Source organism: Blastocystis hominis (assembly GCF_000151665.1).
Source record: "Blastocystis hominis, Singapore isolate B (sub-type 7) whole genome shotgun sequence assembly, scaffold_1".
NCBI classification, from domain to species: Eukaryota; class Bigyra; order Opalinata; family Blastocystidae; genus Blastocystis; species Blastocystis hominis.
This window is the reverse complement of record NW_013171816.1, coordinates 1196018-1223549: the sequence shown is the minus strand read 5'-3', so window position 1 is coordinate 1223549 and position 27532 is coordinate 1196018. Positions and strand designations below refer to the sequence as shown.

Genomic DNA, 27532 nt, shown 5'->3' with positions numbered 1-27532 from the left:
AAAAATATAGGATTATTGTATCGATGGACTGATTGACCAGTATTTGTTTGGAGACGGATATGGAACGGTTTTGATTGTTTGGGTTTCATCCATCGTAGTACTCTGTTCCGCTTGTTCAGCAAGCGATTACAAACCAGTATGAGTCTGTCAAACTTCCTACTTCGTGGTCCTTTCTTTCTCAAAATTCTACGCTTTTGCATTACTCAGGGCTTCAATACGCGTAAGGGATATCGGCCGTCTCGTCACTAGATATGCCCTGAACATGATTATAGCATACGACATTTTCAAAAGCGGAAAATCTATTAGCAGGGAATTTGGGAAACGCATTGAGAACGAAGTAGAATTAGTCTAAAAGTGAAATGGTAGCTTCTGTCGAGAGGAAGAGCGGTCCCTCAAGACGATATCATATACCATATTTTAGGTCGGAAGTATGATGAGGAAGCTATTATCAGCTCGTTTGAATAGTGTTGCAGTGGTTTGTTTAATATCTATTTTGTAATCGTTGGGTAGTTCTGGTGCGAAATGCAAACTTGAAGTTATGTGTCATGTTTCATTTTCTATTTTTGGGTTATGATACTGTGCTTTTTGCACAGATTCTCTCACCCTTATATAGTTTTCAACCCAAATATCTAGGTACAACGAATAGGGATTTTGACCTTCCAAAATGATGCGTTTTCAATGTGCATTCAGAAAATGTAATACACTGAACGTGTTATATAGATTGTCAGGGTAATGATTAACCAAAACTTAGGGGAGGAAAGCCTGTAAATTGATATGAAAAATTACGAAAAAATACAATCAAGTGTAAGTTATATTTCAAAACAATTCTTTTTACTATTATTATATGGGAGAAGTTAGCTTTTTGCAAAACATCCTAAACACAGATACATCTCTGCTTAGTCAATTGCAGCAAAGTTTCTCCTCCCTGAACGTAACAAAGGCAAACTATAGTGGTCCGAATACCCAAGTAGCGAATTATAATGGATGCAACTTGTTTCTAAAGTCTATGTATGTCAAAGGTAAATTAGATGGAATTGCAACGCTACTAAATAATGACTATGAAATATTGATGGAACTACCATTCAATAATGGAAAGTTAGATGGAAAGGTAAAAATACAGTGTTTGCAACAAAGTTATGCAATAACCTATTTTGATGGAAATCCTACGGGTGAAGTCATGATTAAGGAACAAGATTCGACTCTTTTTGAAGGATTATACAACAGTGGAATGGCAAATGGGAATGGTACTTACTATTATTCAAATGGTTATTCATATACCGGGTTGTTTCAGGGAGGTGTGGCGAATGGCACTGGGAGTATCTATGATCAGGATGGATCGGTTATCATTTCTGGAGTGTTTAACAAGGGCAGACTTAGTAATTATAAAGTTGAATGTCCTACATGTATTAGATTTATTAGGGAATGTGTGAAGCCGCAAGTGCGACAAGAAGAGCCTGCGGTTGTGTTTTCAAAGGATGGTCTGGAGTTCCAAGACTACGCTGGTATTGTGGAATGTGAAGTGGATATGGTTAGTAATGAAGAGTTTAACTATGTTGAAAATCGACACTCATCTTTGGAAAAGACAAAAGAAACGTACCAGTCTCTCGTTAGTAAATTTATATCCTGTCAAGTCCTTTGGGAGAAGTGGAGTATATTACTTAAGGAAGGAAGGAACGAGTGGAATAGTCAGTGGAATTTAGTTCATCGTGCTGCGCAACTTGATTCGATATCGGGAGGGTCAACAGCAGCAGCAGCAACAACAACAACAACAACAACAACAACAACAACAACAACAACAACAACAACAACAACAACATCAGCCACCTCATCAGTAAGTACAAAAGCAAAAACAAAAGCAAAAACAAAAGCAAAAGCAAAAAAAGCAAAAGCTCAACCTCAACCTCAACCAAAGCCTCAACCTCAACCAAAGCCTCAACTTCAACCAAAGCCTCAACCTCAACCAAAGCCTCAACCTCAACCAAAGCCTCAACCTCAACCAAAGCCTCAACCTCAATCAAAGCCTCAACCTCAACCTCAACCTCAACCTCAACCTCAAACAAAAGCAATAAAGAAAGCACAGCCACAAGTCAAATCACAACCTCAGCCACTGGTGATTCCCACATTATCTTTTACAAAAGTATCACAACCCCAGCAAAATACAACTGTTCAACCCACCATTTACGATAACAGTGTTGCCCAGCCAGTGAATATGGGAGAAATGGGTGTAAGATCTGTCACAGCTAACAGGAATATATCCTCAGATTCTGATAGTGATGAATCTGTATACAGTTTCATCAGCGAACAAGGTACTCATCCTGTATTAAAGGAACGTGGTCTGTTGGATAGAGAAATGAAACAACGCATAGTACGGGATGTATATGATAAAGCTGATCTGGATGATCTTGTTTCTCTTTGTAATGATGATGATGACTATCAAAGGGACATCATGGGTTCTCCTACCAATTCTGCTTCTTCAAAAAGGCAAAGAAATATGGGAGGGACAGAAAGAAGAAGAAGAAAAAGAAAAGGAGGATAGTTCTAATGCTTTTGGTGATGATGATGTTAATGGAATGAATTGTACAGTGAAAAAGAAATTTGTATCAAGAAAACCACAACCAATAATTGCTATTCTTATCATAAGAAATAGGGAAAGGAGAGTGGAAGTGTTGTTGTTTGTTATCAAATACTCATTACAATAAACCAGCTTGATCAAAACAATGCATTATTCCCTGCATCATCTCTATGTTCATCTCATTCTGCTTTGGATCCCACTCCAAGGGACTTTGCTCCACTTCCACAGCTGTTTGAAGTTCAGATCGTAGTTCTAAACTAAAAAGGAATCTCCATACATACTCCGAGCTTCTTCACACACATCCTCACTCTCTCGAAGAGAATGGACATCTTCTTTTAAACGCGATACTGGGAACTCTGCAGCAATCGCTCCAAGTCGAGAGAGAGCCACCCCGAAATCAGACTGCACTAGCATCTGCTGTATTTGTACAATATTTCTCTTCCGATAACACTACACTTTTACACACTAACAAACAGGGCTCTCCCACTTCTACCAACTCACGCTTCCGTTTTTCCAACTTGGCATCCAGCTCGCGCTCCTCATCACACACATTGTCAATGGGAGAAACCTTCACTTATGAGTGTACTAGAAAAAAATACCTTCGAATCTTTGTATCGTGGCATCAAGATATTCTGCTCGCAGTATAGTTCAAACATATTTATGTATTTATCGCACACGCGCTCAAATTCTTTAAAGACTCGCATGGTACCCTATCCACTCACAAAATTACTCTACGACTTACTTCAGTAACTGTGGTAGGGACCTCCTCATTCCTTTTCTCAAATTGTTCCTAAGTGGGTATTACAACGCTTTATACATACACGAATCCTGTTTTCGAATTGTAATAACTTTTCTGCAGTAAATGCAGTTAGTTGCTGCTTGACTAAAGAACATCACTCACTTGTATCAACTACCTGATGCTAATATTACTTGATTCCTCTCTTTAGCACTCTGAGGACCAACTTCCGTTTCCATTTTTTACTTTCCTTGTGATTGTTCTTACTCGCGAAGTTGAAATCGCCCTTGATGAACCTGAGGTACTCTTATAAGAAACAACGAGAAGAAATGCAAATTTATTCCTTAAGGGTAGTTTGAAATGGAGTATGGGTTTTTGGGTCAAAAAGAATCTCTGACCTGTTGATTTTGATTTTGATTACCATCAATGCAACACAGCTACCAGAGGTACATTTTGGATAGTACATTAGGAGTGATTACTTCCCCAAACTCTAATGTTGTTTTCAGCCATGATGCTACTCTTGCCATATCTGGAGCGTTAGAGGAGCTGTCTGTTTGGAATATTAAATTGGGTACGAAGGTGAGAGTTTTCATTTTTGGTCAGCCTTAGGTGTGTGGGTTACGTGATGGGACAGCAGAGATCTCTAAAATTTGTCGAAGCCCGAAGAAGAATCTTATTGCCGTTGGCTACACTGATGGTACAATTCGCCTTTGGGACATTGAGAAGCGAGAACTAAAATGTAAATGCATCCAAAGGAATCTGATATGTAGTAAAACTCAAGGGTCACAAGAAAGCCGTTAGTTGTCTCGCTTTCAACACGGAGGGCAATTTTCTAGCATCTGGTTCAAATGACTGCACTATCGTAATATGGGACCTAATTTCAGAAAACGGAATTTGTCGTTTGAAGGGTCATCGCGACATGGTAACCAGTATTACGTTTCTCGAAGAATACAATATGCTAATTTCCGCCTCTAAAGATACACTACTCAAGGTGTGGTCGATCGACGGTCAGTATTGTATCGATACCTACATCGGCCATCGAACCGAGATTTGGAGTATGGTTTTGTTCACACAGTCTGGATACAAGGACAAGCCAGACGAAGAGGGTCTGACCAAATACAACCTGCTTACCGGAAGCAGCGATCAAAGTCTGCGTCTGTTTAGCATCTATAAAGATCCGCGTGTCTTTAGCACAGAAGCAGATGAAGATGGAAAGGAAGTGGGAGGATCTGAACACGTTCTGGAGTACCGTGGGTGTGTGACTGTGTCCCAGAGCGGGAGAACGGGCCAACTTCTGATGGATAGCACGCAGAGCCTTGTTGGGTATTTCAACGTGAATAAAGTGTTCATGCTCTATCGCGTTCGGTCCTTTGCTGACAGTATAAAACGAATGAAACGTCGAATTCGTCGTCGCAAGGAAAAGGGAGGAGTGGCGAAGGCGAGTGTTCAATGCAGCGATGCGATGGAGCTGGTTTCCACGGTCAAGACCACGCACAAGCTGACATCTTTTGACTTTGGTCGTCAGTTAAAGGAGAGCGACGAGGTCGAGGTGCTCTTCGGCATGAACAACAACTCGATGCAGCTCTATCGCCTGAGTCGCAACAATTCGCAAGCAACAAAGGACGAAGAGGGCAGGAGCATGGAGAATACCGGTTCCTACGAAAAGGTACTGTCGATCGCACTAGCGGGCCATCGCAGCGACGTCCGCGCGCTGGCGCTCACCTCTACGGATGATCTTATACTCTCTGTAGGCCAGAAGGACGCCAAGGTTTGGAGTGTACGTTCGTTGGAGTGTGTTCGCAGCATTGATGTCGTCAATGGACTTTGCTGCTGTATTCTTCCAGGTGACAAGCACGCGGTGATCGGAACGAAGGACGGAAAGCTGGTGCTGGTGGATCTGAATACGGGAGACGTCATGCAGACCGTTCAGGCTCACAAGGGAAGCATCTGGAGTGTGGATGTTCGTCAGGACAGCAAGGGAATGATGTCCGGCGGTGCGGACCATAATATTTGCTTCTGGGAGATATCCTTTTGGTTGTCGATTCTTTTGAGTCATGGAATCCTTCACTTTAGTTTGATATAGCGGTCGATCCCACGACAAAGCGGCGAATGCTGCAGATTATCGCAACGCGCACGCTGAAGATGTCTCATGACATTCTGTGCGTGAAGTACAGCAACACGAAAGACCCTTCAAAGCTTTTGGTTGCTGTATCGCTCCTCGACAATACCGTGAAAGTAGGCATGGTTTTTCGTTGGAAAGCAGATCTTTTTCGAAGATACTCTCCGTTTCTTCCTCTCTTTGTACGGCCACAAGCTCCCCGTGCTCTCTCTCTCCATCAGTTCAGACAACAAGCTTATTGTGACGGCAAGCGCGGACAAGAATATCAAGATCTGGGGACTGGACTTTGGCGATTGCCACAAATCCTTCTTTGCCCATGCGGATAGTGTGATGAGTGTCGGCTTTGTCAATAACACTCACTATGTTTTCTCCTGCGGGAAGGACGGAGTGCTAAAGTTCTGGGATGCGGATCGGTTTGAGATGATCACGCAGACAAACGCGCACTACGGCGAGGCGTGGTGTCTGGTCGTATCGCATCTTGGAGACTTCGTGGTGACCGCTGGCCACGATCGCGCGATTCGCGTCTTTTTACGGTCGAACGAGCCTGTTATTTTGGAAGAGGAGCGAGAACGGGAGATGGACGAGCAGCTCGACCAGACCATGGATGTCGATGGTGAGCGTGCCTTGGGAATGGAAGAAGAGACAGCGATGCCGAATGAGGATAAGCAAGCTGTCGGCGAAGCGCAGGCACACGAAGTGACCCTGGACAAGGACGCCAGCGATAAGGTGAGCTCCGTGCACAGCAGTAGCATGCGAAGCGCGGATTACTTAATCTCCACTTTGGAGCGCGCAGAGAATCAGCGAAAGAAGGTGAAGGAGTGGGAAGAGGAGTGCGAGTATATGAAGTCGCTGCTAACAGAGGAGGAATACAACCAACGCACGGAGAATGGAGCCAAGCCTTTGATGGCTCCTCCTGAAAAGGACATTATGATGATGGGCATGTCTCCGTTAGAGTTCGTCGCTACAACGATAAGGTAGGATCCGAGCGGTACGTTTTCTGTAGCAACATTCCTCGCCCGGAGTTCGAGTCTACGCTCTTGGTATTACCCTTCGAGAATGTGTGCCAGCTGGTGGAGTATTTCAAGGACATGCTAGAGACGAACCAGCAGGTGGAGCTGTGTGTGCGATCGCTGCTCTTCTTGCTGAAGCTCTATGAAGTAGGGTTTGAAGGGACATGTAATGGGCAGCAACAATTGGAAGCGTCGACCCAACTTCGAAGTACCCTGGTCGTTCTCAAGTCTCTGATGAGAGAAAAGCTATTCGAAACTCGCGTAAGTGGTTGGGTTGGCTTGAAATGGAAGGGCTATATTGGAGTGAACCAGGCTGCTCTCCGTCTTTTAAAAAGGAAGTTAGACGAGAAGAATGAAGTGTTTGGAGAGGAAAAGAGATCTAAAATCCTTTGTTCTTTTTGTTTTACAAAAATCGTGCCTATTTCATTTTAAGGAAAGAAATCAAATCCACGAAAAAGCCATGAATAGTGGATCATTTGATAGCTACATCAGCATCCGAAAATCATCCAATTATAAAAAGCTTCCTGATGTTGATAATCTGAAAGTTGAAAGAAAATCGTTTGTTGAATCGTAGAAATTGAAGCACGAGCTCCGCAAGTTGCTAGTCATCCAATCAGAAGAGTCATCCAACGAGTCGTTTGCATTTTCCTCGTTTCCTGGCGTTTCCGAAAGAGAAGTACGGAACAGTGTGCAGATATGGTACTGGCCGTATCATTCGCGTCACTTTTAGGTGTGTGAATATGTTACGCATTTTCCCGAAGGAAATCGGTCGTATACTGGAGCAAGGCTTTATTTGGAAAGCGCTCTATTATACGCTTCTTAGCGATAATGATGTTCCCACAGCTACCTTTACGGAGATTTTAGATGTATCATTTATTCACGACTCATAATATAGCTGAGCGTTAAGACGAGCGTCTTCTGCTCGGAGCACAGCGCGGAGATTCCGGCAGACCAACTCTCCAAAGTGATGCTTTACATGATTCTATGCGTCTCTGTTCTGTACAACATTGACAACTCGATTGTTGAATCAATTTCCCCGCTTTTCCACGCTTGTAGTCGAACTGTGGTTCCTGTTCTTTACTAGATTCAAAGACATCCTTGGCTCTTCTCTTTTTGAAGAGAAGTTCGTTGATAGCCTGCCCCATTTCTGTCGATTTGACAACCTCGCTAATAGGCTCGATGAAGATTCGCAATTGGACAGATTACTCTGTTCTCCTCCTCGCCATTTTGATTAGTGGTATGGGTCGCAATCGAAGCATTTTGTATGCACTCCAGCCCAAAGTCATTTCGTCGATTGGCGAATGCGTTTCTTTGTTCTTGTCGCACTGGATCCCGTTGGAATCGCACAGTGCGCTATGCACGACGTGCAAGCTTGCTTTTCGAGCCTTTTTGGAGCAGTTGCCGTTCAGTCATTTGATTCTTCGAGAAGTGACGCAGCACACGCTCTTTTTCCACTCCATTTATGGCTATTACCGTATTATTTTTGCGTGGTGACATCAATGGTAGAGCAGACACCCAATACGAAACGATCAAGAGTGGACGATAATTCAGCCGCTATCTCTGTATCTTCTCATCAAGAGAATTGCATTCGATGCATTGGGGAGAGTGGAGCCAAGAAGCCCAAGTCTCTGCTGAATTGCTTTCTGGTTTCCGTGCAGTCGGTTGTGCAAAAGCTGGACGATCAATCAGTGCCCGAAAACTTCTTCGAGTTCCTTCGGAGCATTGTCGAAGTGTGCTGGAGCCAATGCCAAGTACGCATTCGCGAGTTGGGTGAAAGGCAGATCGTATTTACCTCTCCTGCGGTGTTTTCAGATCGAAAGCGAAGACGCGAAAGTGCCGACGAGAACGTGGAGTCCGAATCGATTCCCCACTTTTATTTGGTCATTCTAGATATGGTCCAAATCCTGCTGGGAGGAATGGAAAAGGTGTCGCCTTCCTCGAAGTATCTGCGAATAGCGGGCATCGCATGCGTGCTGGAGCAGACTTCCCGCCTCTGCGACTACAGTGTTACAAACAAGTGCTTGGTGGTACCGATTCAATTGAGAACTGAGCGATAGTATCACTACTTCCATGATGCGTTACTGCTGATAACTTCGGAGCCTTCGGAATCCTCCGCATTCTATAATAATCAGATTGGGATTTTGTTCTATTTGGTGCAGATTTCCTCTCTGTTCCTAATCAACAACCTCCCCACTTACATCCAATTCATCAACACGCATACTCCCGAAGCAATGTGCGAAGTCCGCGACTCTTTGGCTCGCCTCGAAAACTGCATGTTCACTGTTTACACCGAGATGCGTGACTTGAATGTTCTGTTCTCTACGATTCTGTGCGAGTCCTCGACACGCCGTCTGACCGAACTCTATACAGATGAAAAGGTGCAGCAATGCCTCGAGCAGCTAACGATGCGCATTCTTCCCTTGCAGATTACCAGCATCCTGAGATGTCTAATGGACTATGTCGTTCATGCTGGGTTGGCTTTGGAGTCGCACCTCATCCTTAGAGAGAACCATGTTGCCCTGACAGCTGTTTGTTTCCTGCGCTGCTTGCTTCACACGATGCAGGTGACGGAGGCAAACGTGATTTCCATCTACCAATTCGTCTGTGAATTGCGTCAAAACGTGGGGAGCGTCATTCTTGGAACTTTTTCTCTTTGTGACGAGCTTTTCAGCTCTTATATGCTGCTTCTCGTTGATTGTTTCGCCGTGGAGCGTCAGATCCAAATCTATACTCCGATTCGATACAGCGAATCCAAAGAGAGGAGTGTTCCTCAAGCTCCGCAGACGGAGAATCACAACCTTTCACTGAAGGATGTTTACTTTGGAGGCTCCGTTCCTTCTTTATTCACCTGCATGTTTGGCTGTTCGCCTCGATTTCTCTATGAAGGAAAGGAGAAAAGCGGCACGCTGGAGCGAAAACTGTATCAGCGAGTGGGGAAGGACGAGGATCTGATGATGACTTTATTCGTGGAGCGACTTGTGCTTCTCGATCATTATTACAAGGCAAACAGCGACCCTTCGATCTTGGAAGAATGCAACGAAATCAGCTTTGACATTTGCAATCGATTGCTGAATCCTTCTTCTCACTCGTGCCATGAAGTAGTTTCCCCTAGATTGTTTTTCTGTAGTGTTTATCTGAACGATATCAAGCTCCTCTCCAACATTTATCGCTCATCGTTTCGTATGTGCCTTCCTCGACGGTTTCTAGCGTCGTTTCCTTTCTTCTTTCAAGCTGCCCCTGTCTGGCGTGCGCTTCTCAGACTCCTTGCTGCAGACAGAAGCTTCTTCGTTCGTTGTTCTTTTACGAGATCCCTGTGATTCGTGCTTGCTGTATTCTTTTTAGGACTCGAGTGATAACGATTAGGCTGCACTGTTCTTCTCCAGCAAATGCGCAAAGAACTGGAGCGTCCTGATGGAGGCAATCCCAGCGAGTTTACTCATTATGTGAAGCTGTTTGAAGCCTTCCCCAATTCGTACTGGACTCAAGCTGACCGGAACGCGATGACCGCTTGATATCCTTTATCCGAATAGAGAAATAATAGAAGGGTCTTAACTATACCTTTTTTGAACTGGTTACTTCTTCATCTTCTTCTTCTGTTTTGAAATCTCCAAGTGTGATCAACGTGTGGAGATTGTTCTTTACTCGAGAATCGCGCTACAACACGGCAGCTTTACTATCGTTCATTCTTTCCAAAAAGCACAATCCAATCGACTTGCTCTCAGTGACGTCGTACGATTTTTATGCCAATTTGGGAGTGGCCTACGCTTCGTATCTAATGCAATACAATTCGGATGATTGCATCGCTGAATATGTCCATGCGTTAGTGCAAAACGAGATGTCGAACCAGCTCGGGAGTGTGCTTCGCTGGTTTGTAATTTCGCTCACAAAGCAACTGATCCTGCTGGATAAATCCAGTCTTTTAGGTTCGACCGAGGCTGTTATTTTGTGCCCCTATTTGTTTGTTGAGATTGGAAAGAAACTACTGGAAGATGAGTCTCCCTTATCTCGCTCCTGTGTGATAATGCTGCTGTCCTTCTTATCTTCGCTTCCTTGCGATCCTCTACGCTCTGAAGAAATGAAGACGTGGTCTAGCGATTTGCTTGGTACCTTGCCCGAAATTCAGGACGGAAGTGACTACGCAATGAAAGAGGCAGAATCCTTTGTGTCGCTGAGCGATTTTTGCCAGCGCGACGAGCGATTCTGGATGTGGAGCTTAGCGGTGCCGTTCTTTATCAAAAGCGGACTTTCTCTGCAGAATGTTCTGCATGTGCTGTCTAGAGTATTTTGCGACTTTGTTGCTGGCATTATTCTCTTGTAGATCGCTCTGGTGGTTGACGACTCCCACTTCCCAATGAGTGATCACTCATTGCTTCAAGTGTCTACCGCTCAGTCTCTGCAGCTTGTCATTCCCTTCATCACGTCGGCTATCAAGAGATCTTCCTACGCATCTCACCTTTTCGATAATATTCTGAACATCCCCTTCGATGAATCGCACCTTGTGGCCGTGGAAACACTTCGAAGCCTTCTGTTAAAGAGCGCTTTGAATGGAAAAGCGAACCAGTTATCCTCCGTTCTGTCGAAGGACAGTAAGATCAGGGGAAGCTGTTGCTATGTAGTGTTTATTTTGTCTGCCTTCCCAATGGACAAGGAATTGGCCGTTGTGCTGATTGAGTCGTGCTGTGAACGTAGGGTCGTGAATGGAGTTGCTGATTTTAGTGATTGACCTTTGCCGACGAAGACTACTTGGCTACGACCTTTCCACGCTTTTCGAGATAACGCCTCATGTTTCTGTAGTGTTTAATTTATCGGATGACTTGTAGGAGTGGTTTAGCGTCGACCATCCTCTAAACAGCAAGTACACTTCTATCGATGTGTGTCAATTAGACTCTATGAAATGCTGAGCCGACTGACGGGCTGCATTATGGGAGCCGACGACCGCGTGTTGTCGGGCATTGTCGGAAATTTAATGGGCTTGATCACCGAGCTGTACCGAGTGATGTTCGCCCACGTGGCCAAGGCTTCGATCGGACCAGAAGAACTGAGCGTGTATGTGAATAATTTCAAGTTCATTTCGACGAAGCTGTTAGGAAAGCCATCGATTTTCCAGCATCACATGCAGAGCATATCCTTTTTGAATGATTGAGTCGAGGGCGCTTTCGATCGATTCGCCACCACTCTGTTGATCAGTTTTCTTAATCCCAGCTGCTCTGTGACATGCTCTCCGAGCCGAACAGTCAGCTCATCTTGCTCAAGCTAAAGGACACGTCGAGTATCAATAGCGTGGTGTTTTCGAACATCTTCAACGATGTTTTGGATTTGTGTGGATATGAGGGAGTGAAGCAGATCAACGTGCAGCTTTCTACGGCGAAACGTGACATCCTAAGAGGACTGTTTGAATACTATAAGAGAGAGCACAAGTATAAGGGAGTGATTTAGTATTGTCCATTTATTGGTTGTATAGTTTTTGTTATTTACAAATCTTTATTTCTATATATAGAATAAAATGAATGAAAAGAACTTTGAATATGCCAGATCTTTGATTCCCGCAACGTATGTAAATCAGGGAAGAGATGCAATCAAACGTCGCGAAAATCTTGTCAAAGATCTACTCACACATCGTAAAATCCCAGAAATTGGTTGGGACGACCAGTCCATAGAGTAGAAGACAATTCCTCTCTATTCTCGTCTAGACTTTTCTTAAACGACCTTTCTCTCATGGACAGCAATAACTTCTTGGGGAATAGCGGAGTCGGTGAGCGTGAAGGGAGAATTGCGAGCACTTTGGTATTATGCGATGATCCTTTGTCTATCAGGTTGCCAAGCGTCATTTCTATCTTGCTCATGGAATTGGGAGAGCGGGTGATGTGGCTGCAATCCAAGTAAGACATAAGATCATGTTGAACTGTAGCCTAAAGCGGCTGGCTCGTCCTTGATCTGTGAATTAACCCGGAAAATGGCAGTAGATTTTATCCAAACCTGCGGGATCACCGAGGTGAAGGATTGCATTGTTCTTCCCTTGGCCACGGGCATGAGCATCAGCATGTGCTTACTCTCGTTGCGACTGAATAACCCGACCGCCAAATATGTAATCTGGTTCCGTGTGGACCAGAAAACGTGCTTGAAGAGCATTTTGACCACAGGATTGGAGCCGATCATTATCGATCCTGTCCCGGAAGGCGACGAGCTCAACACAAACCTTGGAGCCCTGCGCGAAAAGCTCGAATCCATAAAGCGCGAGGAGATCCTGTGCATCATTCCGACGACTTCCGTGTTTGCTCCTCGCCTCCCGGATGATATCGTGGGCGTTAGCAAACTGGCGAAGGAGTTCTCCGTCCCAGTGATCGTGAACAATGCGTACGGACTCCAAAGCGGAGCTACCTGCAAGGCGATCGACCGCGCGATCCGCGTGGGCCGCATCGACATGCTCGTTTCCTCCACCGACAAAAACATGCTGGTTCCCGTGGGAGGCGCGCTGGTGTACAGTCCGCAGTCCGGAATGGTGGATTTGGTGCGAAAGAACTACCCTGGGCGAGCAAGCATGTCTCCCATTCTGGACGTGTTTATCACGCTGCTGAGCATGGGGAAGAGGGAGCTGCGTTCGGTTTTGAAGGAGCGAGAGGACTGCTATCAGTACTTGCTGGACCGACTGGGAGAGGTGGCCGGGCGGTACAAGCAGCGCGTGCTTCGCACTCCGCGAAACCCGATTTCGATCGCAGTGACGCTGGATAATCCGTTCCCCGAGGACGATTCGTTCGAGTATTCGGATGAAGATATTACAAAGTTTGGAGCAATGCTCTATACGCGAGGGGTGTCCGGTCGAGTTGTGGAGATTGTCTGATCGATAGGATCACGATGCGTAGGGTTTCATAACAAGAAAAGCGTGGGGAAGTACGAGTTTGCGAACTACGGAGGCCATACTGACCACTATCCTCACGCTTACTTCACTTCGGCTGCTGCAATCGGTGTGAAGAAGGAAGAAATCGATGTGTTCATTGATCGTCTGGAGAAAAATTGGAAACAATACCAAAAGGACTTGGAGAAGAAGCGACAGAAGAAAGAAACTCAGGAATAATAGTAACAGTAATAGTATTCTTGTTTTTTCGCTGTTTATTGTATTCACCTAACTATGGTAGGGCGAGAAAGGAGTCGTGTCACTTTCCAGAGCGAGAAGAAGCGTCTGGAATACATTTACCGCGAATATCCTCCAGATACGGATGAAGCAAAGATTAACGAGATGTGTGTACTTTTTTGTAAGTACTGCGGAGAGTATGTGTTAATTCTACGTACGAGCTCTTTTTTATTACGAGATCTATAGCGCATGCTCTCGAAACATATCCCATTCGCAAGCGCGACATGTCCAGAGTGATTGAAGTTTGTCATGTCGTATTTCTCTTTTCTTTTTAGGAAAGTGAGAACGATTTTCGATGGAATCTACATTATGAGGGCGATACATATGTTCGAAGGTACGAAATCTGATTTCAAACTAAATCAAGAGAAAATGGCATAGAAAAGCAGTGCCGGTTATACTGTAACCACTGCAAACTCTTTGTAGCTTATCGCTTAACACCTCCTGGAAAAGAGAGCAAGTAAGTCTGTTTCCCCTGTGTAATGTAGGTACTTTTACATAGTGAAGGGGAGTCTAACCACAGACCCTGACGTGATGATGCACGAAGTGAAGAATTATAAGCTTCAGATCCCTCCTTTTATACAGGTAGTGAGTATGTGAAGGATTTCAAATAGCGGGATCCAGATGACCCTTCTCGCAGCTCCTTGGTGTTCTTAAATGTTGCGTATGGGAAGGAGGCGAATCGGATTGTCGGTGTTTCGGATGATTTACTAAATATTGAACTTACCTGTGCTTTTTCGCTTCATTTCATAATTCTGATAGATCCTTACGTGGAAGAGGGGAGAGCGAACGCATTATTAATTCATTTCCTATCCACATTGCTGAATATACCGAATATTAACTGTTCTCTGATGTACAAGGATTCGAAGCTTGCTATGAAGATCGAGGATATTGACTATGAAGACCTGTTTGTGAAGCTCCAAACAGTGATGTTAAAATAACTGATTTTGTGTTTGTTTTGTTTGAAAAAGAGTATATGAACGGAATAGGATTGTTATTTTTTGTTATTTTGATGAGTTTTACGAAGGAGAAAGATTTTTATTGTTGTGACTCAGAATGTAAAGTCAATATCGCACCTTATATTTAGATGAAGCATCATTCATTCCACTAGACACTTTTGAATATTCTACTGGTATTCTGAGATATTCTGGTCCGAATTTTCTACAGGGATTAATTCCCTATCAACTGTTTTGTAAAGAAACTGTATTAGGTGATGAGAAGACGAATGAGATATTTGAGAAGACAAAGGATGATGACGAAACAATTTCCATATCTTCTAGAGCTGCCAACGCATATTTACAAGCACTAACCGAAGTCAGGCGCAAGACGGACGTGGAAGAGTATAAATATGCAGACAATCAATCGTTTTGTTTTTTCAACGGTCTGGTTGACAGACAGGAGATGTTTTTTTTCGAGATTGCCTATTATATGCAAAATAATACTCCATCATCTTCTGTATCTTTTGGTTTAGCCCTGCCAAATGAATTCGTAAAGAATCAAGAAACGGTTGGCTTTGTTAAATCTCCTTACCAGATCGAGTCCCATCTTTCCTATAATCGGAATGACTCCAAATTGGAGCGTTCACTGAATATCAAATGGAGCGGGGAGTCGATAGTCAAAGGCGTCATTATAAATGATTTTAATGTAATTTCTGCGCTTAAGGTTCATCATGAAGCAATTCGAAAGTGCAATATTTCTCCCTGCTTTGTCAAATTTAAATGTTCCAAGAGTGAATATACGACTACCAACTTTTTGGTGAAGAATCTCTTGATCGTGAGCCATGGATTGTGTATCTCAACCAACGAGAAGAATCAATCTATCACATTCAATGGTGGAGAACAAATTAAGGTTAACTTTTCCAATGAGCAGTTAATCGATTACCTTGATTATGGCACATACTACAAAGGTGGGTATGTAAAAGATGATAATGGTTTTTTCACATGGAATGGAGAAGGAAATATATATCGTAAAAAGGAAAGAGGAGAATATATCGAGATTGAAGGCACCTGGAAGATAGGAAAAATCAATTTGGAAAGCTGTCAAATATGGGATTCTACAGGGAGATCGTACTCCCTCATGTATTATTGGGATGGGAAGGAATTAAGGAATACGCCAGCATCAGATCATGAATCAGTTGCAGTATGGGGCCCAATCGACTTGGGAAGCAATCATTTGAGTGTCTTTTTAACGCAGGAAACCCAATCTCTATATCTTGACTGCTACTTTTTGAATATGAAAAGGCTAACTATTGGACTCGACGATGCGAGCGTTGTTTTCTTACTGAAAGAAATAAAGATTGGAAACTACTGTCTGGCAAACACGGAGCACTTTGGCATCTATGACTTACCTTCTCTGCGGTTTCTTTCTTTTGGGTACCACTCATTAAACGATTGTTTGGACTTTGTGCTTTTTGGTACCGCTTTGTTTCCTTGATTACTAATCATATAGGGTTGAGTCAATTAAATAAAATCCAAGTGGAAGGCGAAGTACTCTCCAACTGCCAGAATGTTTCAGTTTTCGGTATGAGTGGCCATTTCTGTTGAGTGTTTAGCGTGCCATTTTGCTTGCTACGAAGCGCTGGAATTTCTGAAGATACCGGGGACCTGTCGTATTTATGCGGACAAAAACATCCCGTTGGCTTGTAGACGTAGGGTCGCTTCATTCTCTTTTGATGGGTAGAACGCTCTTCTGTTTATTTATCGAATGGGTCAGGTACGTTTTTCCTGTGGTATTGCGTATTTTGCAGATGTTGAGATGTCCGAAAACAACATAAAGAGAGATTTGGCCATGTTGAAATTGACAGTTACGGAGTATCGGAGTCAAGATTCCTCTGGTACCCCGGCCAAAGAGGGAGTCCTCAAGGGTACAACCTTCTGCCCTATATCGAATACCCTTACGGAGCTCTACATAAGTGATAATGTGGGATTCAACATATTTCATACGGAGTTTTCACATCTTTATCACTTAGTAACGCTGCGTATCGGCAATGATTGCTTCACAGACGCAAAACGGAACACAGAATCATGTGTGACACAAGAAGAAAAGCGATCTCTAATTATAACGAATAACAAGTCTTTGGTTATTAGTCATTGCCCAAACTTGGAATCTATTATTATCGGAAAGGGAAGCTTCCAAGACGCTTATCGATTTGAACTTGCAGGGCTCCCGAGACTGAAGTCCTTAATAATCGGCAAAGTCGAAGACGATAATAATACGTGGAACTCGCAGTCGATGTGCTTTGTCTTTTCTCTGTTTATGGAGATAAAGGGTAACTTTTAATTCATTATTTGAATCTGACAAAAAGATCTTCCATCTCTTCAACAAGTCGTCTTCGGAACGCGATGCTTTTACGGAAATGTTGAACTTGAGTTTAAAAGTAGTTGATGGAGGATGAATCGATCCTAGATTTGCCGTTACTGGAGTATCTTGTGTTTGGCGATGGCGCGTGCTATCTTTCCGTATCGATTCGCATGATAAGTGGTTTTCTTTTGAAATGTTCACCGATAGATCTGCCCAAGTTGAAATACTGGAGAATTTTCCAGAACGCGATTACTCTGATAAGGAATATCAACTTTATCGGTAATTGCAAGGATTGCTTCTTATCGGTAGATGTGAACGATGACTGTACCATTCTTGTGAGCCCTCCCTATCCGCTTCATCAGGAGACATTGAAAGAACGTACGTGGGATTGTGCTTAAAAAGCGAAATGTAGTGATGGAGAGGAGCCAAACAGTCAACATAATGAAGATTCTGGACAGTATTCCGAAAGACATGCAATGGCCTGAAACAAGTCAGTATTTGACGTTGGCCGTTTTCACTCCCAAAGGTGTTTAATACGCTCGAAATGAGATGTGTAGATAAGGGATTTGGGGTTTTCAAGCTTCAGAAAGCGCTTTGCAATGCTTTTAGTAGTCAGAAAGAACTCGAAAAATCGGCGCGTGGAGCGGTTGTCCAGGTCCATCCGTTCTCTTATATGCCTGACTTGTCGTTCTCGTTTTGCAGAGAAAAGGTCGTTCAAATCGTGATTGGCAACTTTTCTTGTAAGCGAGTTACGTCCTTCGTGCTCTCGAACTTCCCCAAGTTGGTCAAATTGGAAATTGGCCGAGGCTGTTTCCACTCTGGAAATCCTGAGAACACTCCAGAGCCGTATAATTCCTCTCCGCAGGAAAAGGAACGCTCCTCTCATCTGATGTTTTTGGTGTCCTATTGTGACAACCTCACTTCTATCACAATGCGCCAATGGTCATTTACCAGATTCAACAAGGTGCGGATTTCGAATTTGAAATCGTTGAAGACTTTATGCTTTGGTATTGTCTCATCTGTCACTACAATTTTGAAAAATAGCAACAATTTTTATTATGCAGAAAGCCTGACTCTCTCAAGTACGGTTGGCTTCGACTTGTTATGCTGTAGATCTTCCTTCGTTAGAAGATTTGGTCATCGGAAATGTGAGTTTTTATAGGTGTACCAAGGTGACTCTTGAGCACTTACCCAAGCTTATGTCGTTTCAACTCGGATATGGCTCGTGTTACAACACAGAGACGCTCGTGATGCACGATATTCCTCTCTTAGATCACATGATGATCGATATAACAAGCTTCAAAAAGGTGAAATCACTGTATTTGTTAGGTAGGCACGAAAGATTCGCTGGATTGCTCGTAGATATGCCCGAGTTCAGCTCGTTCTCCTTGCTGCCATCGCATTCAGAAGACTCCAGCTCATCCTTTGAATACCTAAATGACATCCATGTCTATCGTATGGAGAGTTTGCCTTGTTTTCCTGTAGGCGTCAATCCGAAATGCATCGAATTCCTCAAAGTTCGAAACACTGTAAATGATCTTCCATCCATGTCTCCGTTGTTCTATCAAATCGAAGACTTCTCGTGTCTTGATTCAGTGACTACCATAATGACTGCGCCCAATCTGCAAACAAACATGAACGAGTTTTCGATTGTGAAGCAACCTTTGCTTCAGAATTTGGTGATTCAGAATAATTGTTTTACAGGAGTGAGCAAATTCTCCTTGGAGGATCTCCCAATGCTGCGCTATGTTTTCATTGGAGATTATTGCTTTAACTGCGAAACGGGAAAAGGATACGTCATGAAGATAAGCAACTGCGTAATGCTTAGCATTCTTTATATAAAAAGCTCTGCTTTGAATAACTACGAACGAGTCGAGCTGAGTGGTGAGAATTGGACTCGATTATCACAATAGGAACACCCAAATTGAATTGTAAACAGATTTTGAATCCCAGACTCTCCGTTTCACAAGAGGCCCGAATGATAAACTATGACGGTCTGTTGGGTGCCTCCAAGTTCAGTTCAAATAGAGCGCGCATAAAGAGAGAAAAGGCAATTAAAAATCAAATGTCTGGGGAAAAGAAAAATAGAAATCGGTCTTTTGACAAACAAACGAATGGAATTCGTGCGGTCGAAGAGCGGAAGAATGGAATACGCCTAGTCGATAATCCAAGTATGCACATGCAGCGGGTTCGTAAGGCCTAGATAGTTCCGAAATGAGCAGCGAAATGGACTCTTTTGATGGAAGTGAAGGGGACAGTCCAGTTCGTCCTCGGAGAAATAGTTTGTATGACAGGAGCAGCGAAACGGAGGACGATTCTGATTACTTCAGAGAATTGTCTCCTAAGGCCCCCACCAGTTTAGTCATCGATCCTACGCACGATGCTTACACGGACACGGATCTAACGAAGCAAAGCTCCATCATGCAGCCATACAACCAGTCAGGTTCCTACTTTGTGAAGGTTTGCGTTCTGACGTTTGGTGACGTGTAGCCCAGCGGGTCGCACTATATGCTTCACTTAGAGAACGGTGTTCACCTTTTCTTCACCTCGGAGTATTATGACTCCCCACTCTTCCCAGTTCTCACTTCCCAGTCGCTGTTTCATTTGTCCAGATGCGATCTAGAGAAGGGATCGTTCAGGTTCGAAGGCAAAACGAATGTCTTCTTCTTCTCGAAGAAGTTTCTGAACAAATTGAGGAAATGGAACGCATTTTTAAGCTACTATGAATTCTTTTCGATCAGCGGGGAAGTGAAAGAACGGAGAATCCAGCGTCTGGAAATCTTTGGGACTCAGATTCCGGACGGTTTAGAGTATCTCACCTTCAGCCCCCGGTGGGGAGTTTGCAGCCAGGACATTGGCGAGGTGAACTTCTTCGTTTCCCGTTGGCCTTATTTCGTAAGTGAAGTGCCGGCTCTTTCTCTGATATACAGCAAAATCGGCTCGAAGGACTGGTTGTCGCATCGATTCCACGCAATGTTAACCCCATCCACATTACCTCCGAGAGCTTAAAGATTTTGCGCTTATCTTCGTTTTGCGATTGTGCGTGGGACGAGAGGATGGAAGGCGGCGAGAGTTTTATGAATTACAAGAAGCTGAAGATTTTCAATTGTCCCAAGTTGGAGCATATCTTGATAGGACGCTTTTCGCTTATCAGTGTGAGATCGATCGAGATCGAGAGTAGGTGATGGGATGGACTTCGTCTCCAGATTGTACCTCCCTACACACGATCGCATTTGGAACGATTTCCGGAAGTATGGACTTTGACGAAGCCTCTCTCTGCTGCTTGTCCTGCACCAAACTTAGAATACGCAGTAATTTCCGTTTGGGCGAGATTCATGGTTAGGTTGTGAGAAGCTTCGTAAGATCGTGTTCGGAAATAACTCGCTTCCTAAACTCGAAGAGTTTACCATTGACAGAGCAAATATTACCTATACATTTGGTACAAGATGCAAACATATTCGACCCAGTATTGTAGAATAATAAAATATATGTTTAAAAGTGTTCTGTTCTTTGTTTTCAACAAACAAATCGTCTCTCTAAGCATTTAGCACGTTTAGAAAGTGGGGTAAGAGTTCATCTGGTTGATACCGCAGATACCAGCTCCAGACTCGGTGTACTTGATCTTCAGGTAACCCTTGTCACCCCAAGATTCACCCCAGGAGTTCTTGACAATCCAGTAGTCAGCACCATAACCGACAGCCAGCACTCCGTGGTTCAGAGAGGTTCCGCAAGCGGAGCTATCAATGACACCACCAGTGTACATCTGGAACACAATGGAGTCAGCCTCCACAGCCACAGACACGGGTCCCTGGGACACAGCCTGCTTCAGAGCAGCACCGTCGAACCTGGGAACCTCTTCATATCCCTTGGGGAACACAACAGGAGTGCACTTGTCGTCCTTGCAATCCTCATCAACAGCGTGGTAAGGATAGTCCTCCTCCTTGCACATACCCTTCTTCTTGGCGTACTCGAAGGCATAGGTCATCAAACCACCTCCGCAACCAGAAGACTGATGATCGCAATCAACGAGCTGCTGCTCAGACAGAGAAATGAGCTCTCCGTTAGCAACGAAGTTTCTGCCCTCCATGGCACCGGTGGCAGAGAAAGCCCAGCAGGATCCGCAAGAAGCCTGGTTCTTGACGGGGGTCACAGCTCCCTTCTCTCTCCAGTCAACAGCCTCAGCAGCGGGCTCCATGATGGGAGTGGCGGGCTTGGTCATCTTGGGCTTCAGCATGCATCCGCAGAGCTTGGAAACAGCGAACTCAGTGTTGGTCATATCAGCGAAAGGAGTAGCACCGACGGTGTAAGGATGATCCTCAGAGTTGATCTTCTGAGCCCATTCCATGTTGTAGGCAAACACCTTCTGGCGGAAAGCTCTCTCAGCGGCGTTGATATAGTTCTTTCCATATCTGGCCTCGAAGGAGTTGAACGTGTTTTCATAACGAAGGCTGGTGGCCAACGCGATAGCGAACAGAACATAGATAATGCTCTTCATAGCTTACTCAAAGTTTTTTATGAAAAACTTGGGTGTCTCATTTTGAAACGCTCGGCATAGACAATATGACGCATGATGCGACACACCGAAATTGGGCAAAATGATTGGATTGCAAAGTTGTTCGCCCAATCAATTACCGAAATCTACGTTCTCCAATCAGAATTCGATAAATAGTAGAAATATCTACATGAATTACCAATTTCGGGCCAAGTCGAATTCCTGTCTTTTCTGGTGACTACTCTCCTTATAGGGTGATACCCGCGAGATGGAGATTACGATTTGGTCGCTTTACGAAAGCTAATCCACAGCTATTCGGTCTTCAGCACATCGGATTCAAACAAACAAGCGCATACCCAGCAGCTTGGCACTAAAAAACCTCCTCCATTACGAGGAATCAACCACGGTCTCATCCACCTCAGCAGCAGATGAACTCGCGCGTGCACTATTTACGCACTTTTCCTTGTTACAGCTACAATTTGCGGAACATACTTTTCCATAGTTTCGACATGGACATTTTCGATTCGAACACTTTCCTTTGCAGTGACACCCATAAGACTCGGACAGAAGCAAATCGATTTCCGACCTTTGCTTTCTCGCTAATTTCTCGCGATCTTCTTTCGACTTCTGTTTTTCATTCGATCCTCCAAAACAAACTACTTGCTTATGGGTCTTTCCGTTCTCTTTCGACTCTTGAGAGGTACTCTGCGTCTCCACTCCTTCTTTCCTTTCCATCTTCGCCCCATTGCGCGAAGGAAGCTTCGGGAGCTGCAAATCATCCAGCGAGGGAAGCGACTGCATAACCGACTTTTCTCTCTGTTTGTACGCGTCGAAGTTCCTCTCCTTCTCAATCTGTGCGTAGTCACGAAGCGACAGAGCGGGTTTGGCAACGCGGGGCGGCGTTCGCAGGCCTTCGCTCGATTCCGTTCGGTGTCGTTTCTCATCGCTGGGCACGGGAGGAAGCGAGCGTTTCTTTGAAAAGGTGGGGAGTGTGTGCGGCGGAGAGAGTTTTCGAAGGGTCGGCGTTTTGGGTGGGTCGGAAGAACTCGGTTCGGTAGATTGCCGCGATTTTCTCGACGAAAACACAGAGGAAGCAGTGGTAGGAGGAGGATGGCTGGATCGAAATCGATTGGAACGCTTGGCTGGATTCCCCGGATTCCCTGGATTCCCTGGCTCGGATTGTTTTTCGATGCCTCGAATCGAAGAGCGCAGCGTGTGCATCGTCTTCTCTTCCTCCAATTCCATCTGCAGAAGCTGCTTTTCGTCGTGGTACAGCTGCGCGAAAGCCAAGAAGAACAATCCTACTTCCAATTGGTTCTGAAGGAATTCGCCCAGACGGAATGCGTCTCGGTCCAGGTGCTCGCTGCGTGGCTGCGAAGCTTCGAGAAGACTCCCGTCACTCGATCCATCCAGCGATCGACTCTCCTTCTTGGACGACATCGAAGCGAGCTTCGCGGGAAGATCCATTTTACTCATCAGAAACGCGGTTTTGCTCTCCTCTTTCTTCACTACCAGTCAGGACTCTCCAGAACCCCAACGCAGCTCCACCAATTCCTTGTTCTCTCCTGCGAGCTGCTGCAATTCCCGCTCCGTCTTCTGCGATTGCTGGTTCCGCTTCATCATTTCGCTGAGCAGCACGTCGCACACCACGCGGAGCTGATCCACAGAGATGAAACTCGACCAGCGCGCGCTGGTCGAGGGAGCGGAGCTCGCAGAGAGCTGGCGATTGAGGCGTGTAATCTTGGCGGTGAGGATCGCTTTGTCCTGGTTTAGATGGAATAGCCGATCGGTGAGAAGCTTCTTTCGGGAGAAATCGGACACGGAAGCGAGTTCTGGAGATCAATCAAGAGAGGAGACATGAGAAACCTTGCTGGACCGATTCGATGAGTCGCTGTAGCTGCGTTCGCTTGTCCACTGTGGTTTTCTAGGATCAAAACGACTGGCGGAGCCAACTATGGTGAAGTTGAGCGTATCGATATGGATCTCGCGACGCAGCAATCCGAGCGCCTGCTTCTCCAGAAGCGATTTATCCACACCCTACACTCCATCGGCCATTCAGCAAAAAAGAACTACGAGCGTGGTTCGGCTTAACGAACGCTCCCGTTCGCGCTCCCGTTCGCGTTCTCTCTCGCTGGAACGGCGTTCGCGTTCCACTTTTTCTAGAGTGAAACAAGGCGGCGATTCGCACCTTTTTCGTTCGAGAGCTGGATTTCGAGATGCCGAATCTGCTTCTCGAGCGCCTCTTGCTCTTTCTTATCGCGCATTCGCTGCTTGCTTTCCTCCAATTCGCGCTTTCGCTGCTCCAATTGCTGGCTGCGCGCTTTCTTCGCAACATCCTTCTGAAATCGGATTCGCTCGGCTTGCACCTGCTTCAATGTGGTTTGCAGCTCGCGCACTTCGATCTCTTTCTCCTTGTATTTGCTGATTATTCGGTTGTATTCTTCCTTCCACTTCTGCAGCTGGAGCGTCGTCGATTCGTTTTTCTTCAGTTTGCGACGCAGTTCGCGGATTTCGCGAGTTAACGAAGCGTTGGACGAATGCGACGCTTTTTTCTCCGTCTCTGCGAGCATCAGATGAAGCGAGTGGTTTTCTTTCTATCTCTCACACACACACACCGATCACACCGTCAGCGATTCTAACTGCGAAGCGATCTGAATGAGCTTCTCTTCGTACTTCTCTTTCAGCGATTGGATTTGCTGCTTTGACTTCAGCAGCGTTGAAATCCGCGATTCTTGTTCCGTCAGCGTGTCCAGCTTCGCTTGGTCCGCTTCATCTACTTCGATCGAGCAGTTCTCTGCATCCGCTTCGACTTCCATATCCGCTTCGATGGGAGTTTCGGTTTCCCCGGGGAAATCAATATCTTGCAAGAGCATCTGCATCAAAACACACACGAAAAGCAAATACAGCGTACGAAGATTGGCGCTTCAAAGACGCAATTTCCTTGTTCTTCGTCTCGAGCAATTCCTGGAATCCCTTATCCGTATTCTTCTGCTCCAGCAAATAGCTCAAATCCTCGCGGCAGCTCTTCAACTCGCTCTCGCTCTTCAGCAGTGCGGTCCGCAGCCGCTTCACTTCGTCCTCTAAAACAAGCAATCGCTGCTTTCCCTCCGACGGCGAAGCCGGATTTCCAAACGAACTGCCGCTCTCATAGTTCGACACGATCTCCTCCAGCTCGCTAATCCGCTTCTTCAGCTTCAGAATCTCGGCGGTGGTGGGATCCATGTTCACGGTGGGCTTGTTCTCGATCTTTCTCGCTTGGTCGGCCCAGCGCAGCGTGTTGACCGTCTCGCTCAGATTCGTATCGGCCGGAGAAACGCACGCGATCATCACCGTCTTCGCGTTGCCGCCGAGCGAGTCTTTGAGAAGGCGAGTGAGCGAGCTCTCGCGGTAGGGAATGTGCGAAGCGTGCGTGACGAGAGCTTCGATGACTTTGCTCAGCGTCGAGAGCGATTTGTTGATCGAAATGCCTTCCTGCGCGCGATTGCCGGTCGCTTTGGTCTTTTCCAGACGCTCGCTTCCAGCCAAATCCACAAAGTTGATCTTGCCGCGCAGAGTGCCTTCAGATTCGGACACTTTGCAGATCGTGATTGTAAAGATGGCATGGCTTCGACTCGACTGCTTGTTCATTTCGGTAGCGCCGATTCGACGAGATTCGCTACCTTCACGGAGAATACTGAACATTTCGGCGCTTCGGTACACTCGGCGCTCGGAAAGGCCCTTCACAATAACATTGTCGCCGTTATTAATAATCGAAAGACGCTCATTTCGGTTGTTTAGCAGGTCAAACACTTTCTCGTTATATATCTCGGCAAATCTAGTTCTCACATTCAATAAAGACGAAAACGATGCATAAATCTCGTAGCAAGTTCCCTCGGCAGCACAACTCTCCGTTTCTGCGTCCAACTTGCCAAAAATGTCCGTAATCATCCTAGGCAGAATCCCCCGATTATCTTCGTCCAAACCGTCTTCTTCAACTCCAGTTCCCATTGTATATGTTTTCCCGGAACCTGTTTGTCCATAAGCAAATATCGTCGTGTTGTACCCAGAAAAGGAAGAGTTCAGCAAATCACGCACACTCTCCTCATACACAAAATCCTGTGTGCACCCCGATCCAAAAACAGAGTCAAAGCAAAAGGAGCGGTCACTTACAAAAACGGAATGACTTTTGTCATCGACCGTTACACATTCTTCAGCTCCTGTTTCTGTTTCTAGCGGAATCAGTGGCCGAACTCTCACAACAACCCTTACTGGAATTGAGCTAGCAACTGTTGATGTTGTGACACTCATCGATTCTTTCGATATAATTCTGTCCAACGGTTGCTACAAATCCTTAAAATACGTAGAATACACAAAACAATTAATTCGCTATTTCGTGTGTATATTTGGAAAGTGAATTCACATCAATATTTGGAATTCCGATTGTATTGGGAAAAGCCTCAATCCAATTTGACATAATCGTCTTCTTTGATCTATTATTCGAGCAATGGTACATGTCTAAAACACAGTGAACCTATAGTCATCGTGGTTTGTTGAAGACGGTTCAAAGAAGGAGTTATCGGAAGAGGAGGTGCGCGAGAATACTGTAATCATTTTCGGTGATATCTGTAATACGACTAGCTGCTTCAGTTGCGAAATGATTATTATGCTATTCTTCAGGAGCCTCAAAATACGGCTATTGAAGTACGTTTTAAAATGTACATACTAACGAACAGAAGACTGTAGTCATTAACAAGTTACTTGCAATTTGCGATAACGAAATTCTCCACGTTGATATTCCGGGAGATTCATCCTTCGAGGATCTTCCATTCGAGTGTCAACTTCAGTATATGTGCTTTGTGAAGTGTGCAGGATTGTTTTCGTCGATGGGTGAGAGTGACCAGGCGGTCAATAGCTATCTGCGGGTAATTCATGCAAACCACGATTCCCTGTAGGCAGCGGAACTCTATGAAGGTGATATTTCCTTATGGAAGGGTCTTTTTGAAGTCGCAACGACCCATAAAGTGTACGAGACCTTTGTGGCTTTAACAGCTCTAGATTTACTTATCAGAAGGCGTGTCTGAGTCACATCTTGCAGATTGTGTATGAGCAATTTCCGATCGACGAGGAGAACTTGGATTACATTCTGCTTTACCTGCAAATGTGCTGGAAACAGCGAGATTTGGAAGCGATTCATGCCTGCATTTCCTTTCTCACTTCGTGTAACACTTCGATTACCAATCCAGACTTCCAAGAAGTCGTCAATTACTTGAACGTTGCATTGATCCGGTGTTTCCATGTAGTTTTTCTTCACGCCTCGAAGTCCTTTCGTTCCTTCCCTTCCTCCTCCTCCTCTCCCAGCCGCGCTTTCTCCTTCCGTGTTGGATTCTCTCTTCCCTATTCTCCCTTCTCCCTCGAAGCCACTTTTCTCATATCAAACGAAGGAAGTTCATGTGAGCGACTCGTCCTGCTGGATGTCCGTGTTTGACGCTATCATTGAATGTCTTCTCGCCTCGAATCATCTCATACAGTTGAAGTTTCTCTTTCCAAGCACCCTTCCAGAGAATCCACAACTCACAACGATTACTTATGGATCGTTGTTTTCTCACAACACACAGCAGCAGGAAAATACGGCGCCTGCTTCGATTTCAGTGTCGAACCCGTTGCTCAATGAAATGAAAGTGGATGAGAATGAGGAAGGAAAGAACCAAAATGTCGATGTCAACGAGCTTACATTGATTAACACACGGTTCTCATTCCTAATTGAATCTTAGGATTAGGCAGTTTTTCGAGCATCACCTTTCCTTTCTTTACAAATATGATTCTGTTTCCCCTGTTTCTCCAGCGTTTGTCGCTTCCCCGTTGGCGCAGGGAAGCAGCCGAAGCAGTGGAATAAGCAAAAACAAGAGCAAAAGCGGAAACAAAAAGAAAGCAAACTACAAGAACGAAGTGTTTTCAGTGCCGCAAATGAAGTTAACGCAAGCGGACTCCATGCGAACAACCAAGTGGGATCGATTGCTTCTTGTAATGTAGTTGTCTTGCCTTCCTCTACTCGATTCTTCACGGTCAGCCCGAGATCACGCTGATTGACTTCATCACTACGTTGTGTGATGTCCTCTGCGAGTTCCCTATTCTCATCTTGTTTGAATCCCCTGTGCGACTCGGCGTGCTTTATTTTTTACAACTCGTCGGAGAACACTA

General features: G+C 45.0%; 6 protein-coding genes; 4 read left to right on the top strand and 2 right to left on the bottom strand.

Moving 5' to 3' along the window:
* Window positions 1–2209: 2209 nt before the first annotated feature.
* GSBLH_T00001039001 (uncharacterized protein) lies at window positions 2210–2699 on the top strand (the record flags this gene model as incomplete). The annotated part of the gene is made up of 2 exons (XM_013039361.1): window positions 2210–2450; window positions 2482–2699. The coding sequence occupies 2 exons, from the start codon at window positions 2210–2212 to the stop codon at window positions 2697–2699; spliced, it is 459 nt and encodes a 152-aa protein (XP_012894815.1).
* A 1035-nt stretch (window positions 2700–3734) lies between these two features.
* On the top strand, window positions 3735–6869 carry GSBLH_T00001038001 (uncharacterized protein; the record flags this gene model as incomplete). The annotated part of the gene is made up of 6 exons (XM_013039360.1): window positions 3735–3893; window positions 3918–4047; window positions 4079–5359; window positions 5392–5543; window positions 5572–6401; window positions 6431–6869. 6 exons carry the CDS (start codon window positions 3735–3737, stop codon window positions 6867–6869), a joined length of 2991 nt encoding a protein of 996 aa, XP_012894814.1.
* A 5071-nt stretch (window positions 6870–11940) lies between these two features.
* On the top strand, window positions 11941–13509 carry GSBLH_T00001037001 (uncharacterized protein; the record flags this gene model as incomplete). Its single annotated transcript, XM_013039359.1, has 5 exons — window positions 11941–12095; window positions 12128–12221; window positions 12251–12316; window positions 12346–13252; window positions 13283–13509. The coding sequence occupies 5 exons, from the start codon at window positions 11941–11943 to the stop codon at window positions 13507–13509; spliced, it is 1449 nt and encodes a 482-aa protein (XP_012894813.1).
* Window positions 13510–13563: 54 nt separating this feature from the next.
* GSBLH_T00006182001 (uncharacterized protein) lies at window positions 13564–14504 on the top strand (the record flags this gene model as incomplete). Its single annotated transcript, XM_013039358.1, has 6 exons — window positions 13564–13720; window positions 13753–13808; window positions 13842–13900; window positions 13931–14023; window positions 14052–14148; window positions 14178–14504. The coding sequence occupies 6 exons, from the start codon at window positions 13564–13566 to the stop codon at window positions 14502–14504; spliced, it is 789 nt and encodes a 262-aa protein (XP_012894812.1).
* Window positions 14505–20393: 5889 nt separating this feature from the next.
* On the bottom strand, window positions 20394–21358 carry GSBLH_T00001036001 (uncharacterized protein; the record flags this gene model as incomplete). XM_013039357.1 has 1 exon in its annotated part: window positions 20394–21358. The coding sequence occupies one exon, from the start codon at window positions 21356–21358 to the stop codon at window positions 20417–20419; it is 942 nt and encodes a 313-aa protein (XP_012894811.1). The 3' UTR covers window positions 20394–20416.
* A 2850-nt stretch (window positions 21359–24208) lies between these two features.
* On the bottom strand, window positions 24209–25642 carry GSBLH_T00001035001 (Kinesin; the record flags this gene model as incomplete). Its single annotated transcript, XM_013039356.1, has 1 exon — window positions 24209–25642. One exon carries the CDS (start codon window positions 25640–25642, stop codon window positions 24209–24211), a length of 1434 nt encoding a protein of 477 aa, XP_012894810.1.
* Window positions 25643–27532: the final 1890 nt, after the last annotated feature.